This window comes from Gambusia affinis, linkage group LG05 (assembly GCF_019740435.1).
Source record: "Gambusia affinis linkage group LG05, SWU_Gaff_1.0, whole genome shotgun sequence".
In the NCBI taxonomy this organism is placed as follows: domain Eukaryota; kingdom Metazoa; phylum Chordata; class Actinopteri; order Cyprinodontiformes; family Poeciliidae; genus Gambusia; species Gambusia affinis.
In genome coordinates, this window is record NC_057872.1 from 22,505,628 (window position 1) to 22,525,299 (window position 19,672).

Below are 19,672 nucleotides of genomic sequence, written 5' to 3' on the forward strand. Positions count from 1 at the left end.
TATGCGTTGTACAATGACTGCTGGAAATGACAAATATTTTGTTGTTGACTTAACATCCAGAAACCACCCGCTGCATTCTTATTGTTTGTGCAGAAGGCTCTATTTTTACTTGTCAAAGATGTTACGGTTGTATAATTTGGCATCTGCTTTGAGCCATTTTCATGTGCGAGTGTTAAACGTTGAGTTGGGAGGTGAGGCCAGCAGCAACTCATCAGGAAAGTGACAAAAAGCTCATTCTGAAAGGAGCTCAACACTGGCTGAACTGATCAAACTAAAATCTCATTATCTGAGAATAATTTTGTGTAAAAAGATTTAACAAACATGTTTTGTACAGCCTATCTTAACCTGTTCAAGCTAGACAGAGATTTAAAGAGGAGCAACAGAAACAACTGAGGTTGAGCAGTAGCGTAATCCAGATCATTTTACTGTGCAATATTGTTTCTGTTGCTTGGAAATTTAGCTGTTTATGTGTCATAATAGTCATTACTGTCATACAGCAACAGCTTACGGTAGAGGCTTCTTCAGAATTGACTGACTGTTACTGGAAATCCCTCCTGCCAACAGCATCACCATCTGAAACGACTCCATGAAGATCCTTGGATGATGAGTTACGACAACCTTTAATTTCACTTTGGGATAACTGACGTGTTTTTGTACTGAATTGGAAAGAGTGACAATGCAGGCGAGTTGCGCTGAAAGATTAAATTCTTAGTGAGGCTAATTTTAAATCAGTTTCAGCTATAGACGTACGTATTATATATCAAAGATTTCCTGCACAGACACTCATGTAATGGTTTCATCATGATACACAGTGTTCTACCCCAGGCTCCACACACACACACACTCACTCGCTGCTATTTATAGCCCTGTGGGTAGAAAATGGGGTAGAATTGATATATGTGCTCTGCACAGCTGGGTGGGGTGTTGTTGCTGGTGGCCACAGAGTTAAAAGCTCTTGTTTTACTACGATTAAGAAAATTGGACAAAGTCTAAAAAGACAGATTCAGCATTAATCTTTTCCATTGCAGCTACACTTTAAAACCTGCACAGATTTCAATAATTTAAGCCTATCCTTAAGTAGCACTGACCACACAAATTGCTTCTTTGAAGCTAAAATTGGCTAATCACACACAATTCTGGAGGGCACGACTCTCTGAAATTACATTTTTAAAGACAAAAATTACCATAACCCATTTACTCTTTCCACCTCTGCAGATCCTGAAAGTGGAAAGTCATGCTTCGTTTGATTTATTTACTAAAAATGTAGAAGTTTTCTTTAAGGAGCGTCTGCATCAGCTTCAGTTATTTTGCTAAGAGGAATGTGGAAACTATTTTCAGTCTCCAGCTCTAGTTTGAGTTGGTGTCTTACATAATTTCAAAATAAAATGAATTTTATTTTTGGGTTCTAATCTGACAAAAGTGAAACAGTTTAAAGGGTATGAATATTTCAGTTAGATTCAGCCATTTTGCTAAGATGAACATGGAAGCTATTTTCAGTTTCTAGCTCTCCTCAACTTTTGACTCCTATCGTTTCTTGTCATTTCACAGAAGTGAAATAACACTGCTCCACAGAAGTGAAATGACAAGAAACGAGCTTTATTATGCTATTAATTGATGTTATGCTATCAATTTATAAACATTTTGAATTCATTATGACAAAACAGTAAGACTTTCCGAAGTTGGGGGGAAAAGCATCAGTGAATGATGTCCATGAACAGAAACATTACTTTTTTTTCTCTAAATGTGACGTTTCAAAAACTGACTTGCTTTAGGACAGGTTCTTCGGGTGCAAACAGGAAACTTTAGATGGGACATGAAATAGGCTATTTGTAATTCATGATGTAACTTAGTTTTCCATTAAGTTGTAAATGCATAAATCTGACTTTTGTCATTAATTTTTCCATTTAAAAACAGTTTTCCTCACATCATTTGATTAAAACTCCTAATTTCAGTTGCTGTTGATAACAAACAATCCAACTTGTTCCCATTTTCTGCTTTGTTGGACCTTTACGGTTTATAAATCTTCTAGAGCAGAGCCCAGCTATATCCTGTTCTTCGGTAGATCTCGTGGCCGCAGCTATTCAACGGCCATTTTCTAATGAGCCCAAGCTGTAACATCTAGCTAAATCTCGCACAACAAACTCTTTCTGCAGGAGACATAAAAGGCTGTCTCTGTTCTGCTTTTCCGAACAGAATCTTTTGACACGCCGTTTTTAGGAATAATCATCACGTCTTCGTCTTAACATTAAGCTAACCTTTCCTTTACTGAAAGCGACGCTTTTTAGAGGCTTCGCTCCACCGGAAGCGACGGTTAGTCCAACCAACAAACCGCAGCATGAATCGAGTTTCATCAAAGATCACCGACCCAAATGCGGGCAGCCCGGCGTGGTTCGTGATGTAGCGCTGCCTCCAGGCTGTCTGTGTAGGTCATGTGGGCGCTTACATCCAGAGTGGGAGAGGCAGCTGAAGTATTGATATGTCCCTCACATGTGACCGACACACGGTGACTGCGGGGCACAGGATGGCCTTTCACTCTGTGTGAACAGTGCGACTGACATTTAGCTGCTGCTGCAGAGGCTGTGCATTGTTAGAAAAGTCACACAGATGTGGGAATCCTGGATTAAAGACATGCAAATATAGGGCAACAAGATAAATATGGCTGAAAAATATTCATACTGTTTAATGTTGCGTCACAATTTATTTTTGTGAGAAATTATGAGACTGACTCAAACTAGCATACAGCTGTGAAGTGAAAAAACAAACAAACATGTTTTTGATTGTTTTACAAAAGCAACAACACTAAACATACAGGAAGAAACAGTGTACTGCGTTTGGTCCAAAACAGCACATGGCTACTGGTTTCATGTAGAAATCAGTAATACACAGACATATCTTAACACTGCTCCAGTAAAAACAAACAAAAAAAATCCCTCTACTAAGTTAAAATATCTCACCATCTCATTTGATTGAACTATTTTGCTTAAAAAGTGAGAAAAAATATTGTCACATTTTAAGGTACACTGTAAAACATTTGAAGGTGGTTTAACTTGAAAATGAAAGTCCACCTGCTGCCTTGAAAATGCAACTTAAGTCGACAAAAAAATTGTTTTGGTTTTAACTTAGAAATTAAAGTTCATGAAGTTGATTTAACAACAAGAGACAAGTTGTCTAAACATTGTTTTTTAACTTCATTAATCTTGAATGTGAGTTTTAACTTAATGCTGCAATTTAAACCAAATAATTATTTCACAATATGCAAGAAAAAAAACTTCCCTCACCTCGTTAAAGAGCCACATGTCACTCACAATATGAAGTTAAAATAATTACTTATTTTACTTTAGAATAATTTAAATTCTTGCTTCAAATTGCACGAACAAAATTTCTGATCTGATAATGAATTTTGTTAAACATCACAATGAATTCTGCTCAAAAAATTTAGTGTGAACAGGACATGAAAATAAACATTTGGCTTAATAAAACATAAGAGCCAGAACGATGCACTTCCATCTCAGGATACAAAAACATGCCGCTAAGCATTCTGGGAAATAGTTCCCACTCCTGTCGTTTTCTTCTTTCAGTTTTTTAAGTGCTAACCTAAAAACTCTAGTTCAATTAACTCTTGGAGGTTTGACAAAATTAATAAAAAGCTAACAAAACTTACTACTGTCAGATAATCTTTCACAAACTCACATTTAGGTTCAAGATCTAAAACTGACAAAATTTATTTGACTTAAAGAGCAGAAGATTGTAGACACAACTGAATGCAGCTAAAATGTTTTACAGTGCATTTATTTGTATCTGGGGTTTTTTTTTTTTTATTCGGTTTGATCATTTTTTGCTACTTTGAAGTAAATGTTTATAGCATAAAAACATGCCTTTTTTCTCTCCCTGAAATCCCACAGGTTGTTACTCTCAGCTGGCCGATGTGAGCAGCTGAAAACAGGTTGGAGGTGGGATGAAGAGAGAAAAGAGGTGTGAGAAAACGAGGGAGGGAGTGTGGAAGCAGTGAATGAGAGGACCTGAGGGTTTTTAGGAGGAGGGGGTTAAAGATGAGCGGCAGCGTGAGGAAGGGGAGGGATGTGACGTGAGCGAGCGGGAGTATGGAAAACCGAACACTGGATAATTCCTCTCTCTCTTTCTCTCTTTCTCAACCTCCGCTTTTCCTTCACTCAGCGTGTCACTACACCACATCCTTGATCGTCTTCTGACCAGAGGGGAAAAAAACAATCACTCCACCATTCATCTGCACTAGCAGTGACATGCAGCACAGAGGGCGGCTGCTGCTGCATACACAGAGAAACATTACAACCCTAAAGAGGATCCAGTCAGGAGCAAAGCCAGAAATCTGACTCAGGAGCTTCAGTTCCAGATATCTGTTTTCCTCCTCAGCCCTGCAGCAGGTGAGCGGCATCTAAATGTGTCACCGTATTGATTCTCATTCAACACCTACTGAGTCTCCTGCTTGATGATAGTGATGCTGTTTTTTTTTTTTACTGCACCACTGGAGCAGCAGCACTGCTGTGACATTTGCAGAGCTGGTTGCGCTGCAGAAAGAGGGAGCGGATGATCGCAGCGCACAGCAGGAAAACACTCGGAGAATCAGTTTTATGTAACATCTCTCGCTCGGCTTCTTCTTCTGCGGCTCAGTTTTTGCAGATTGAAGTTTTTGGTTTCCACACGTCCAGCTCTGACGCATTCTGTAACTCTCTGTCATCATCTCTGTAATTTGGATGACGTTCGATTAATTGTTCAGGGAATTTCTGCACACACACGTCAGAGAACAAATACACCCACAGACAAACGAATCAAAATCTATTAATTACCCAATAAAATAGTTATAAAATAACACACCAACACACAGTGTTTGTATTCGTGGCAACGCAAACAGATTTCAGTCATTTGAAATTAGCCTTCACATGACTGAACATCCACTTGTTGATCCAGGATTTCAGTTACGACTAAATGGGTCAAAGCTTCAGGACCAATATAGATATGATTCATACAACAAATGTTCAATGAAAACACAAAACAGAGAGAAAACAAGGTTCTATCAGTAAAAGGAGCTAAACTGTGATGGCTGACTCATGATGTTAAGTTCTTTAAGTTTATCCAGATGTAGAAAAAAAATCCTGAAACTTATTCATTTTAAGGTTTTAGTCCAGAATCTGAGCCTCTTCTTTGTAAAAATGCATCATCCTGTATCGCATTACTGGACTCCCGGAAATTATCCAAATCTATCACTGAAAATTTAACCGTCCTTTACTGAATCGCTGGATGTTGGATCTTTCTTTGTTATAAAAATAACAGCAATTTTTTTTTTTGTTGCTGAACCAAATCAAGCAACCAGTTGGGCTGATTATGAAAAGCACAGAAGCAGCTTTCAAAGATTGTTTTTTTACATGCAGCCAAAAAGCCGCACAACAAATCTGAACCACAACAGGTGTTTTCATGTTTTAGTTTTTAACTTGTATTCTTTTTAAAACACAAACCAAACACCCAGAAATATAACACATCAACCACAGATGCATTTCAAATAATGATGCAAAACCGAAACATTGGCTAGAAGCAGAAATTGTTGTCATTAATCTTTTCCCTTCACATTAAGTAAAGCAACTGATCGTTTAACGTGAACAAAGGAAAGAAATGGAGTCCGAGAGTCGTTAGCATTTCTAACACAAATACATCCATCCATCCATTTCCAGGAAAAATGTTCACAGTCCAAATATTTTCATACTCCTTAAACTTTTATACATTTTACCTCTACAGAAGCATAAGATTCAAATTATTTTGTTGGTATTTTATTTAATAGATCACCACAAAGTAATGCTTGAGAAATGAAACATGGCTTTCAAATATTTCTAGAAAGAAACATCAGACAAAAGTGGTTTGTTTTTCACATGTAGTCCTTTTTACTGCACTGCCCCAAAATGAAATGTAACGGCTAACTGCTGTCCGATTCCTAAGTAAACGGTCAATATGTGTTTTGTTTAATCTCAGCTTAAATGTAGTCCTTTGAATGCCACCGAGGTAATTTACAAAACATTAGTGAACAAAAACATGAAGGAGCAGAAAGACATTCAAAGCAGCGTTAGGTTATTAATAAATGAGTTTGACTTTCTAAAATGTTCATGTATCAGTTATATTTTGTATTTTTACTGCATCTGTGCCGCAGTATTAATGCAGTATTTCTAGCAAAAGGAGCCCCAATCGACGTTTCAGACGCCTGACATTTTTTGTTTAAAAATGTCCTTTTTATTGGTCTGAAGTAATTTTCAAGTATTCTCACACTGAATTTTAGGCTTTCGTCATCTGCGAATCGCAAAATAAATGCTAAAAATGTGTTCCCCAAACTGTATGGAGAAAACATACAGAATGAACGAATCTATATAATACATAGCAAAAACATTTAACTTTTCCACAATTTTTAGATGAACCTGGAGATAAATGTGTTTTCATAAACCTCTTTAAGAATCAATAGGCTTATAAACACCCTGAGCTGACATCACCCTGATGGAGGGGCTTATATTACCTGTATTATCTATAATGGGCCTATAAAATTACCTTTAATATCTATGATTTAATTCAAACCACCTACTAAATATTAATACACTTAAGGCTACACAATAAATCAATAACAATATATATCATTATAGACATGTGATCAAAATCAATAGCTAATACATCTGATAAAATAGTTATTAATATTCAATACATATAAAATTCACCAAACTCCAATCCAGAACTGCACAGCATTCTGGGAAATGTAGGCAAAGGAAGTTATGTTAGTGGAATCAACACATTCACTCACTCTTTGGTTACCTAGCAACAACTTGCTGTGTTAGAAGCAGTTTCAAGTTCCCCGTACCCCAACTACGGTTACCTAGCAACAGCCTCTCGAGTAACTGGCGCAGCAGCAGTTTAAGGTTTTTGCCAGTGTCTCATAACTTCTTAAAAGTGTTAAAACTCTGGATGAAAACAGAATGGTGCCAGTTTGGCAGTATCTCAGTTATTTACAGCAACCTTCCTAAAGAAATTTTTTTTAATAATAATTGTAGACAATTGTTGATATGTAACGCTTATATTGTGATAAATACACTGGAAATTTAACAGTTTGGGCCTGGTGTTACTACCAGGAAACACTTCCAGGGTCTGATGTTACATCAGGTTATCTAATTTATTGTCACACTAATGCCGTCTCATTCATTTTAATTAACTTGGCTAAGAAATTTAACCTATAATTAAAAGTTCTCTTCTCTTTAACTTTTTCTCCTGGCTAAAAGGTTGATGAATATTAGCAAAATCTGGCAAAAATGGATGCAGCAGAAGGAAATGAATTGCAGGAAAAATGTAGAAAGTATCCTCCTTTAAACTGAGTGAGCCTTCAAGTGCTGCTGCCTTCAAAGAGAGACAATGAGATTCTCTGTGGGCCGAACAAAGCCAAAGAGAAGCTGCATCTGACCTGCTCTGCCATTTTCTCTGACCTTTTCTTCAAAGGAAGCAAAGCAGAAGGGTAAGAAGGTGACTGCAGCCGGTGATGGACCTGGTCGTCTGACGCGTGACGTCGGGGGAAGGCTTGAAGAACGAACCGACAAGGACCGAGCAAAATGAGCGGTCAGGACAAATGGGTCACACTGACCCCGGCAGAGTTTGCCCTGCTGCAGGAATACACTCAGTGTGAGTAATTTATGCTCTCATCTTAATTTGTCTGAGTTCAGGACAGTCTTACTGATAAAATCCTCACATGTAACTATTGCATGTGACGTCACTGCCAATGTGGATGTCAAACAACCTATGGGCTCGGGTAAAGCCTGTCAAAAAACGAACATGTTTGTAGCCTAACCTAACGTCGCTTTTATTTAGTTGATTTGACTTTAAAAATGGTGATGGGATGCTGCGTGATCGGCTGCACAGACAAAAGTGTAAACCAGACTTGTCATTTTATTTTATAACTTTTAATGAGTAGGATAACACTGTCTTGTGCTTTTTTTCACTAAGTTTTTATTGTCTGAACTGCTCACTCAACTTGTCCATTTGACTGAGGATAAAAAGACTTGAGGTTGTATGTTTAAAACCCAATTCTTCCTAAAGTCCACCATCTCTTGGCTCACCAGCTGTCTGCCATTATCAGAGACCAATTCATCCGGCCCACCATGTCGTTCGAATGCAGACTTTAGTCCAGTGATTACATGTTAGCTTGGTGTTGCATCCAATTTGATGATCTCTGGGAACTTTGAAAAATAATCCACACACAGTAGGTACTCTGCACCTTTGAAGTGAAACAAATGTATGCCAATCTTTGCCCATGGTCTTTCAGACACTTAGTATACTGTCTAATATAACGCTTCTAACCATTAAATAATCATTTTTTATCCTTTAAATAATCACAAATATATTTTTCTGTCTCCTAATCAATGGAGGGTGGAGCTACTTTGACGACAGTAGCTCCACCCTATCGATACCTATCAGTGGAAATGCAGCATTGTGTTATTGGTGATGTATTTTAGAATTGGGTTAAAGCACTCCACTGCTCTCCAGGAATTCACACCTGCTGATTTACTTTATTTATGAAATCATGTTGCAACACCAAGGTTGTACGTAGTATTTTTTCTATAACTGTCTGATATAACAGGTTCTTGATCACGAAACATGATCACTAGTTAAGATTAGAGAAGATTAAGAATACCTTCTTGAAAGCATTCTCCCTAGTTGACTCATAACATCATAAATGAATAAAAATGGAACAGCTTCAAGTTGACAAAGAAATCTCGGTAGGGAAGCAAGGTGTTTGATGGGTGCTTAACTCAATGACTGTTTTATTAGTGGAAAGTTGGCAGGATTTCTGCTTCGCTGCGATTGCTAATCCTCCAAAGTAAAACAAAACATTTACGGAGGTCGCTGCACCACAAGCATAAACAAAGCTTCTCAGATTGCATCAAAGCATGGACGTAACTAAAACAAAAATGTTATCACTGTGGTAACACCAAAACATAATGTCTGGTAAGGATTTTGACACGGCTTACTCCGAAAGGACAGGTTAATTTGCAGATTAATTTGCTTCACATAATGTTGTTTTCCTTTATGTTTGTTTATATTATGCTTTGAGGTGTTGGCATAGTCCATCGTTTTCATAACAAGCCTTAAAAGATTTCGACAAACGGTCACTGCACACACACTGTGGTTCTGGATCAGCCATCCAGTTTAGTGCTTCAGTCCAAATTCTGCTCTGTATTCTTTATTACGTCAGCATGCAGTGATTCGTTTTAGCTGACAGCCTTAAGATTAAGGGTAATATCTGTTAAAATATTTAAATTGTAGGGCTGACTGAAACGTTTCTGTAGAAAGACAAAACCATGTTCTTTGAACAGAAAGAAGGTTGGGTTGATGTCCAGCCCTGGACTACAAGTCTTTTGTTGCAGCCTCAGGGTTGCATTTAAAATGATTAAAATGCACTTTCAATGGTACATAATAAAACTCACAGATGTTTGAACCATTATCTATATTTACTATTCAGAGCACACACAGTGAATCTGAATAATGAATGTTTGTCACCATAAATGCCTTGCAGTTATTTATGTTGAAAATAACAACTTTGTTCTCGAATTGAATACAAATCTGGACCAATAAACAGATAAGGGAGCTCAACTCATATTATATACTATAAAATCATTTCCAGTTTCCAGTTATTTTTATTCATGTTTGTAAAAATTTGGTTTAGCACTGAATTAAAAGTGCAGTCTGTAACTTTTATTAAAAAAAAGTTTGTTTGTTTTCTTACATCTTTATTAAATTGTAATCATGTTACGAGGCTGATAATCTGTGAAAAGATTAATTTCCACCACTTTCTCCCTAAACTCTAGACCAGAAACAATTGGAGCGAGGAAGGGTGCCTTAGTGCTGTCAATCAACTTAATGTACTCGCTGCTCAATGTGCTAATGACAGACAAAAATTACTGTTACAGAAAATCTGTTTATCTGCCGTCATCTGTGGCCTTGCTAACTAGTTCTAGCATCCATAACAGGCTACATCAAAAACAGAAAATCTTACTAATTAGTTTTGGTCTACTATCTAGTGCAAATATCTTAGTAAACTTAAAATACGACAAAACTAGCTTAACAATAACTTTTTAGCAAGCTATATAGGTTTGTTTTAAGACAATAATTGGCAGATTATTTAACTTATAACAAGACATTTTTCCCATTTTATAGGTTAGTTTATCTGCCAATGGAACAAATTCTTTTTCATCAATATTAAAGAATTATTTATTAAAATAAGCCTCTATATCTTGCTGAAAAGTTGCTTTTAAGTTAGTTTGTCGTACTTCAAGTATACTGAGATATTTGCATTAGGAAGTACACCAAAATTACTTAGTAAGATTTTGCGTCTTTTCAGTGTTGATAGCAGAGAGCAATGAGGGTTAGGGGGAAGAGATGATGAGTAGCACCACTCAGAGAGTGATTGGCAGCGCTAAGACCCTCCTCCTGGCTCTGATAGGTTGTTTCTAATTACCATTTCTTTTTTTCCCCAGATAATCTGCCTCATAACATGTTGTCTTGACATGACAGTTTCAACAAATATATAAACAGTATTTTGGTAAATGTTACATACTGCAGCTTTAAGTGCAAATATATTATATGTAACTGTAATGAAGAAGTACAAGTTAAAATAGCAACAATAGTTATAGGAGAACTAATCTGTGTAGATGTGAATGTGGAGCAAAGATGCACAGCTGACAGATTTCAGATAATTATGAAGCTCCTGGCTGCTCTGCATGCACTCTGCAGCTCCTGGTTATAAAACCTCCTGTTTGGTAACAATAGGCATTTCATCCTCCTTCTCCTCTCCTCTGCATCTCCCTTTTCCCTCATTAAAGCGAGCTGTGCACACTTTCATAACAATTTAATAGCTGTGTGCCTCACCAGGTCTGACAACAATTAGAGTTACCCTTTCAGCAATATAATTGCTTATGTGAACATTCGCAGTATGCTATTCAATAGAGACAGATTTAGGTTGCTTTTATAGTTGAAGAAAATAGCCTGTGTTTATGAACCTAAATTCTGACCATGACTTAATTGTAAATTACTAGTTAGTTGTGCCTGGAGAATGTGGCTGACCGCTAATTAGTGGATTTATTATCACTCTGCTCCTAAGTGGTTTTGCGTCGATGGTGCATTGATAAAGGTGGTCAGTAATAATGGCACACAGTCCACTGTGAGGCATTTATTTATTTTCACTGTTGGTGAAATGGATTTGGATTAAAGAAAAGATTCAGAGCAATTAGTGCAGGGGACAAAAAAAGAGGCAGCACAGTTAGAAATCTATTATAGCTATTGTAATTATAACACAGATCTTTGAGAGGCATTTCTTATGTTGTAGCATCAGATTTAAAAAAAATTATGTTACAACATAGAGCCCTGTTAATTCCACTCATGCTTCCTGTCTCTGATCCAAATATATGACCTCTTTTTATGCAATTATATCTTGTAAACCTCTCTTTATTCTTCACAAGTTTTCAATAGAGATCAAAACATCTGCAGCAATGGCCGCCTGAAATGCAGATTTTCTGTAGCAATTCCAAAAGAAATAATCTGCTTAAATTTCTCAACACAAAGCTGTGTAAAAGCCCTTAATGCATGGTGTGAAAGCAGATGCAAGTTTGGCTATAAATGAAGCTGAAAATGGTGACATGTTGAAAACATTTCTCCCCCAGACTCTACCAAGAAGCTGAAGGATGTGTTGCAGGAGTTCCATGGAGACGGAGTGTTGGCTAAATACAACCCAGAGGAGGTGTGTGTTGACTTTACACTGCATTACATAACCAATCGTTTATAGTGTAGTTTCTTCTCCACGTGCTGAAAATAAAATCCTAACATGGGTAAGTTATTTAGGTGAGGGATTTTAAACAAACACTGAAGTGACATCAATTAAACCGAAGATGGTATAAAGTCAAAACTCTGATTTGTCTCACGTTTGACTCCAGTTAAAACAATGAAAATGTCTTTCTGTATCTTTATGTGAATGGTTGCTGTTTACAAATGTATTACAAAAATGTAATTTAAACTTGATTTATCTCTTTCTCATGCTTCCGGTTAAAGAAGCAGGAAATCCTCAGTCAAGTAAAAATGTTATATTTTATTCTATTTATATATACACTTGAAAACAGATTTTTGCACAAACACGTTTTTTCTCACTGTCTAAAGTTTAATCAGACCAAATCTTTCTTGTTTTAGATTACTTAGAATTACCAAATTTGCGTAAAGTGTTATACTTGTACATTAGCATATTAATTAGCAAATTAATATGCTATATTTTTAATATCATGTTAAGTGTTAAGTGTGTGTAATTGTAAGGCTTTTTTATGACGTGGACACCAGGAACAGTAGCCATTGTTACGGAAATGGCTTGGCGAGCCACATAAGCAAACAATTATCAGATATTCAGATCTGAATCATTCAAGGAATAGGAACCATCAGTACCAAGTCATAGACCGATACCCACCGGCTCTACAACAAAGTGTACGAAGGAGGTTCATCACTCTGTGGAACCAGAAGCAATCAGGTTCTGTGCTCTATAAATCTGGAACAAACTTCCAGAAAAAAAAACAGCAGAAACACTGAGTTCCTTAAAATCTAGACTAGACTAAAAACCCAGCTGTTTAAAGTAGCTTTTCATTAATCAACATTAATCAACGTTTTGATTGTAATGACAGCTCTTGGAAAAATATCAATCAATCAATCAGCTTTATTGTCAATTCCTCTTACATGTCCAGACATACAAGGGAATCGAAATGAAAAATATAATGCTTCAGTTGTTAACTTTTGTATTTTTATGACATAAAGCACCTTGAACTTCCTTGTTTCTGAAATGTGCTGTACAAATAAACTTGACGGATTGATTGAGACTTGACTGTGGAAGGATCCTGACCATTCATCTGTTTCTGTCTTGGCGTTAGGAGATTGACTTCGAAGGTTTCAAGGTCTTCATGCAGACTTTCCTGGAGAGTGAACTCCCTGAGGAGTTCTGTCAACATCTCTTCATGTCATTTAGCAACAAGGGACCCAAACCCAGTCCCTCATCTGCTGACAAGCCCAGAGTCTCTGGTAAGTGTAGAAAGAAACCTCTCTCCCCCTCCCAAGGCAAACAGTCAGTTGTAAACACAGCAGATGTTGGTGTTACGTAGATACTCGTATATTTGTAATCATATGTTATAATTCTGCTGCAGCAACCAGGTGCTATGAAATGTAAATTGTAGAGTCTGCCAATTTCCTTGGCAGGGGCTCTATTTGTTTTTAGCATTTACGCTAAATTATTGTTGTGTAATAATGCCAAAAAGACGCTGGTTGTTTTGTAGTGTCAAAATGACTGGCTCACACTTGTTGTAGAGGCTGAATTAGCTGCAAATTTATGATGAGTAAAAAATAGGTGAACTCTCAGTTCTAATTGTAGCAGTGATTAGGGTACTAAAGACAAGATGTTAAAGACTAGGGACGACTACTGGATCTAATGTCAGTATTTAATAAAAACAATGCAATGAACGACTGCCTCCAGTACCATATATGTAGAAAAACAAATAAAGTGAATACCAAAAAAACCAAACATACATAGAAGAACCCATAAAATAAACACAAATACTGCAGTTAACTTTCAAGATAAATGTGCACAATGTGTTCACTCACAGATTTCCCCACTAAATGGCACCGGTCAGCACAAAGTCCAACTGACGCATATTGACTAAGGAGTCCATGTTTTTATTTGTCCAACTATTTGAGGGGAAATTGTCCAAGTGCAATTTGTCCTCAACGGAGAAGGAACAAATAATGATTTGTGTGTCAGTATGGTGCGATGGAGGGACCGTCACAGACTGGGATAAAACCAAGAGAGAATTTTATAAAACGATTAATCATCATACCAGTAATCAAACAGGGTGGTGGCAGGTTAATCTGGATGACAACAAGATGGCAATGTTCTTTTTCACATTGAGCCATATTTGTTTGGATAGCTTTATTGTTTATATTTGTTTGAAATCTGCTCTTTGCATTAACTCAAGCTGCATTCGTCTGAACATTTGTTTGATGATCTAAAAACATTTAATTGTGGCAAAAAAGCAAAAACCCAAGAAATTTTGGGAGGAAGCAAATCATGTTAGTTTTTTTATTATTACTGGTATTCATTGTCTTCTACACATTCTTTTCACACTCTGATGTTTTAGTATTTCTAAAGTCAGAGATTTTTGTTGGTATTTCCTTCATTAGTTTATTACCTACATTGGTTTAAGTTTAATTTATTATGCATTTCATTTATTAACATATTGACTGTTATATTTTTCACTTTGGGTGACATCTTTGCTACGGCGCTGAAGTGTTACCAAGCAGTTACCTGCTTGTTCATGTTACAAAACTGAGGCTTCAGAAGGTCACTGCAGGAATACTGAGGCAATATTTTCAAGAAGTTTGGTTGTTGTTTGTTTGTTTTTCATCAATATTAACGAATTATTTAGTTACCAAGCACCTATATCTTGTTGAAAAATTACTTTTAAGGTAGTTTGTCTATTTTCAAGTGTAATAAGATATTTGCACTAGAGTGTAGACCAAAATTACTTGGTATTTTTTTTAGAATGTACATTCTAGGTTCTGAGAAAGTTTTTTTGTGGGCTCTAGTGTCCCTTATATGACAGTAGGCTGACAGGAAACGGGGAAGAAGAGGGGGGAAGACATGCGGCAAATGTCGCTGGGTCTGGGAATCGAACCCGCGACGGCCGTGTCGAGGACTCAAGGCCTCCAAATGTGGAGGCCTTGAGTCCCCTACACCACCACAGCACGCCCGGTTCTGAGAAAGTTTAAGAATTTTTTTTGTTTTTACATAATTTCTTCAGTCTTTACTCCTATCTCATTAAAAACAATAAGGTAGCAATAACATTAGCCTGTTTCTGTCCGTGGATCAGTTCTGTGAAGACAGACACCCTAACCAGCAGGTATTTGGGGTAACAGAGGCATTCTGGAGGATGTTTTGACCTTTCATTTGTGTCCCCCTGCAGGCCTTAAGCTCATCAAAAGCAACTCGACTCCTCTGAAGACCCCCACCCCGCCCGGTCCTCTGGATATGGTGCAGCTGAAGGATATTGTGTTTTACCTCTCGCTGCTGGAAGGCGGGCGACCTGAGGACAAACTAGAGTGTTAGTATCATCCTAAGTCTGATTCTGTTATCATCATGAAGTCAGAGGCAAAGGTACATTTCATGAACCAGTGGCAAATAAGGTTAAATGTTCCATCTGTAGTGGACCACAGGGAAGCCTTTTGACTGATTTAAAGTCTATTTTAGGGCTACTCTTGTAGTCATAGTTGCTAAGAGATGTTCCCTGTTTTTGTTAAGTTTATTTGTGGAGGATTTTTAGGCTACTTAATACTCTAAGCAAAAGTATGTATCATCTAATACTAGGAGGTATTAGTTAGGGGGTTTTGTAGTTAACAAAGCATGCTAACTATAAGTACTACTCCTGTTAGCATGACTTTTGTTTGGCTAAATTAGCACTAAAGAAGCCCTGACCACTTTAAACGTGTTGCAATATTTTAGTACTTGGAAACAGGGAAAACGGTAACAATCAACATCAAGAAAATATTGCCATATGCCAGTAGTAGCTTCCTAATTATCTAAAATAGCCAGCTGTTGTTATTTGACAGTGCATAGGAATAATAAAATAGCGATATTTTAAAACATAATACATAATTTTTTTAACCATTGTACTGGAGAAATCTAAAAAGTATTTTTTAGATTTCTAAAAAAGGGTGCTTCTATTTTAAATGTTATCTGTATAGATTGATTAAAACTGAACTGAATTATTCCCATTTTAAATCAGGTCCTGATTGAAGTTAAAGCTGGACTAAATTATGCTGCAATGATTACAGATTATCTACAAAATAGTTTGTGATTTGAAGAAATAGATTCTTTTCAGACACAACATGGGTTTCTATGGTTGTGCTAAACAAAAAAAGTTCAAATCTAATCTCATTAGATAATTGTGTTATTATGATCTTGTAACATTGATTTTCCTATGAGAACTATAAAGATTTGTTTTACAAAATGTCAGTCCTTCTAAACTAGAGTCAAGTTTTAGTCAGAAAAGCACTTACATTGTACTTTGGAATACATTCTTGCTATTTCAACACATGACCACCCAAACAGACCACTTCAACTTTTCCTTCTGTAAACAAGGTCAAGCAAACACATTTTTGTCATTTAATAGACAGAGCAAAATCTCAAGAAGTGTACCAAGACAATGAATAACAAAGTAAAAACAATGGCTTACAGTTTAGATCATCCACATTAAAACAACTCTGACAATTACAACCAAAAATTTAAAAGTCTGTCAATGGTCTATCTTTGACAGATAGATCATTGTCAAAGACCTGTCAGCTGTCCTTGACAATGTTCAGCTGTGGAAAGGTCAGCTGTGGAAAGGTCAGCTGTGTTAACCTTTTCAGGTTAGCACAGCTTTCCTGATCTGAACAAACCTTGTGAGCCAAAACAAGCCAGCTGCTTCAGATTCAGTACTGTAAACATCTGATAAAAGACAGGAAAAAATAAGGTTCTACATCCAATTAATAAAATCAACCTGAGATAAATTTCTACGGCAGGTTATTTATAACAGAATTCTGTTACACTTCTTAATTGGATGAAGTGAGTCTTAATAGAGTGATGTTTCACTGTAATTCTCAGCTGCATGTTGAATAATTGAGAGGAATGGCGCTCGTTAAGCATAGAGATTACTAAATAATTTAATTCACTCTTCCTTCATGACTATTTCTGAACACATTGTGAAACTAGCTCCATGTGATATCCCTGTACGTGAGGTTATAGGCTTGTTACTTCATTGGAGGAGGGCTCCCTCTGCTGGCTTGCTGATGACTGCTATGTTGATTTACATAGTTTATATTATATATGTTTTTATGTATCCACTTGTTCTGTTGTAGTGTGAAGTGTCCTTTAAGTATTGAGATATTTTGTCATGTAAAACAGAACACAGTCTTTCACTACATAAATAATAATCTTACTCTGAGATCTTTTTGGGAAAGCAATGAGCAAAAATGCTTCCTGGGGATTTCACTTACTTTTTTAATGGTGTTTTATAACCTAAGTAATATCAGTGCTTGAAAAAAGGCTTAAACAGATTTGCAAACCTGATGATCACTGGTTGAAGCGTCAAACATTTTTACTAAACTAAGCAAATTCAATGGTAGCATAAATAACATTTATACCATTTTTAAACTTTAATCGGATCTTTTTTCATCTTGTTACAGTTGTTTCTGCGACACCTGTGTTAAAAGTGAGCTCAAATGTGATTTTAAAATGACAGACATCAGCATAAAAATTTTAAAAATAAAATCCTTCAGCAAAATAAGTCAGTTAGATTCAATTTTCATGTAAATTCAAGTATTGTACTTGAAATGTAATAATTTGACTCAGCAATACACCCGGATGTCTAATGCTCTCGGTGTTTAGCGCAGTGACGGCTATGACGGGAATATATCCATCTTACTAAAACTAAACAGAGTCGAAAGTTTTCACCGGAGTAAGGGTCAACAGCCACCCGCAAAGAACTAAACTCTGCAAGTACTTGAGACACCCGTCTAAAAACATTTATTAACTCTATTAGTTCAAACCCAAAATATATCTTAATATCAACTAATATACACAGAGAAAAACGTATTAGCGCTATCGCAGAAGCTAACATCGCTAGCTACTGAATTCCTTATTTCGGCTACTGGATGGTCCAGCCAATCAGCGATAAGGAAAATAAATGCCGCTCCTGGATTGGCTGCTTTGCAAATATCAGCCCATAGCGTGTCAAGTAGGATAACATCAGGGGATTTTAGCTTCCAAAGCTGCATTTTCTTTCAAATATTTGATTATGAAAAAATATTTCCAGAAATATTGGAGTCATTTTCCACAGAAAAATTTGAAAATAGATACATTTGCAAATACTAAACTGCGAATAGATGAGGGTCCACTATGCGTAATAGTACTGTTTGAGGATTTTTTAATTTTTTATTTATTTTTTACTTTGGAAACGTTTTTCTACTCTTACCTAATATAAGCAGATGAATTATTGCACTTGATAATTCTTCTGATGTGTTATTGCCATATAAGGCATCATTGGTAAATTAAAAAATATTTTCTACTTTACTTTTATCTGTCCAAAGGAAGTCTTACGATTAAATTATGCAGCTGTCTCCTGAGAATGCAATCCAGTTACGCAGAGTCCTGCTGATGCAATAAATATTTGATGCAAATGCAAAGCAGGAACATGTAGATGTTGCATTGACACCAACAGGCAACTTTTCCAAACCAGCCATTGTTGTTCAGTGTTTTTATAATTTTGCTGTCAGTAACATTTTACCTAATCACCATCGTATGCCGAGTGAAATGGAGCTTTTTGGGTTTTCGGTAACTTATTTGAAGATTTTGATCTTAGAGAAAATTTGCTGAAAAGTTTGGCACATGACTTTAATGTTTTCTACATGTGAATAATTGTTTCTCATTATTGCATTTCTAACATCCCTGTTGATTTTTTTTTTCTTTGGCAGTGTGTTAACACACACACATCTTTCTTGTTTGTCGGTTTTAGGCTCACATGATGTGCAGCCTTCGGTCTTTCTGCAGCCATCCCACATCAGATAAACATGTCTTTATCAATCTGACAGCACCTGCACCTGAGTAACAGCAACAACTTCTCTAAAATAAACGTCTCTGACAGATCTGTCTATGCACACTGTTTTGTTACTATGGAAACAGTGACTTGTTGATTGGGTAACAGAAACAGGCCTAGGTCACATCATTTAAAGAATAGACACGACTCCTTCTTGCAAAAATAAGAAAATAATAAATATGTGAGATTTTTGTACTCCCTTTTTAAGAGACGCAGGAGGGTGCAATCATACGTTGAATATAACTTTACTGTTGATGTTTAATTTAAATGCAAACAGCTTACAAGTTATTATGGGTCATTTTCTTTTTATTTGAAGCCACTAGAAATCCTCAAAGAATAAAATTATGTTTTATTCCACAGTTTGTCTGTAAATATTCACTTTAAAGATTGAGGAGGTGGAGAAAGCATTGATCTAGAACCATCTTTCTAAAAATGTGTTTTCCGAATCACTCGTGGTCCGCGGGCGTCCCCTGGTGGTCATAAAGGCACTGCATGTTAACGACCGTTTGTTTGTCGTGACGTCAGCTCAAAGTGCTACACTACAGCTAGCTTACCAAAGCATCGTTTATAAATAATAGTGGATGCGTGTCTTAAAACCGGGTCACTCAAAAGAAAAACTGAATAGACAACAACTCTAGGACAACTTGTATGATCGGAGGAAGCTAAGTTATACCTCCTGAGAGTTTTGATGTGTCGTTTTATGAGCGATTCGATTCTTTTGAACGGCTCAGCCGTTCACGGTAGGACTCAGTTTAGAACTGTTAGTTTTTTTAGATTTTACTTGCTTATGATGCTCTTCTCACACCTCAACAGCTATTGTTTTTATTTAATTGAAGATTACTTAATTAAATTAAATACAATAGATAAATAAATGGGTGCATATATTTTTTATATTTAATGGTACAGGAGAGGATTTTTGTTTTAGTCAAATTAAAGAAAAATAGACAACTAAGGTCTAATTTTATTTAATT

At 36.5% G+C, this 19,672-nt stretch overlaps 1 protein-coding gene across 2 annotated transcripts in view; it reads left to right on the plus strand.

Moving 5' to 3' along the window:
- The first annotated feature begins 1,995 nt into the window (after positions 1-1,995).
- dgkb (diacylglycerol kinase, beta) overlaps positions 1,996-19,672 on the plus strand; it is a 71,625-nt gene continuing 53,948 nt past the window's right edge. The window contains exons 1-7 of one of the 2 annotated variants that reach the window (XM_044117293.1): positions 1,996-2,310; positions 3,903-3,972; positions 4,174-4,400; positions 7,495-7,674; positions 11,709-11,785; positions 12,951-13,098; positions 15,033-15,170. In XM_044117293.1, coding sequence (XP_043973228.1) covers positions 7,605-7,674; positions 11,709-11,785; positions 12,951-13,098; positions 15,033-15,170 — 433 coding nt within the window. In that variant the 5' untranslated portion in view covers positions 1,996-2,310; positions 3,903-3,972; positions 4,174-4,400; positions 7,495-7,604. Of the gene's footprint in view, positions 2,311-3,902; positions 3,973-4,173; positions 4,401-7,494; positions 7,675-11,708; positions 11,786-12,950; positions 13,099-15,032; positions 15,171-19,238; positions 19,442-19,672 lie in introns of those variants that run through there. The other variant, XM_044117294.1, reaches the window with a different exon arrangement.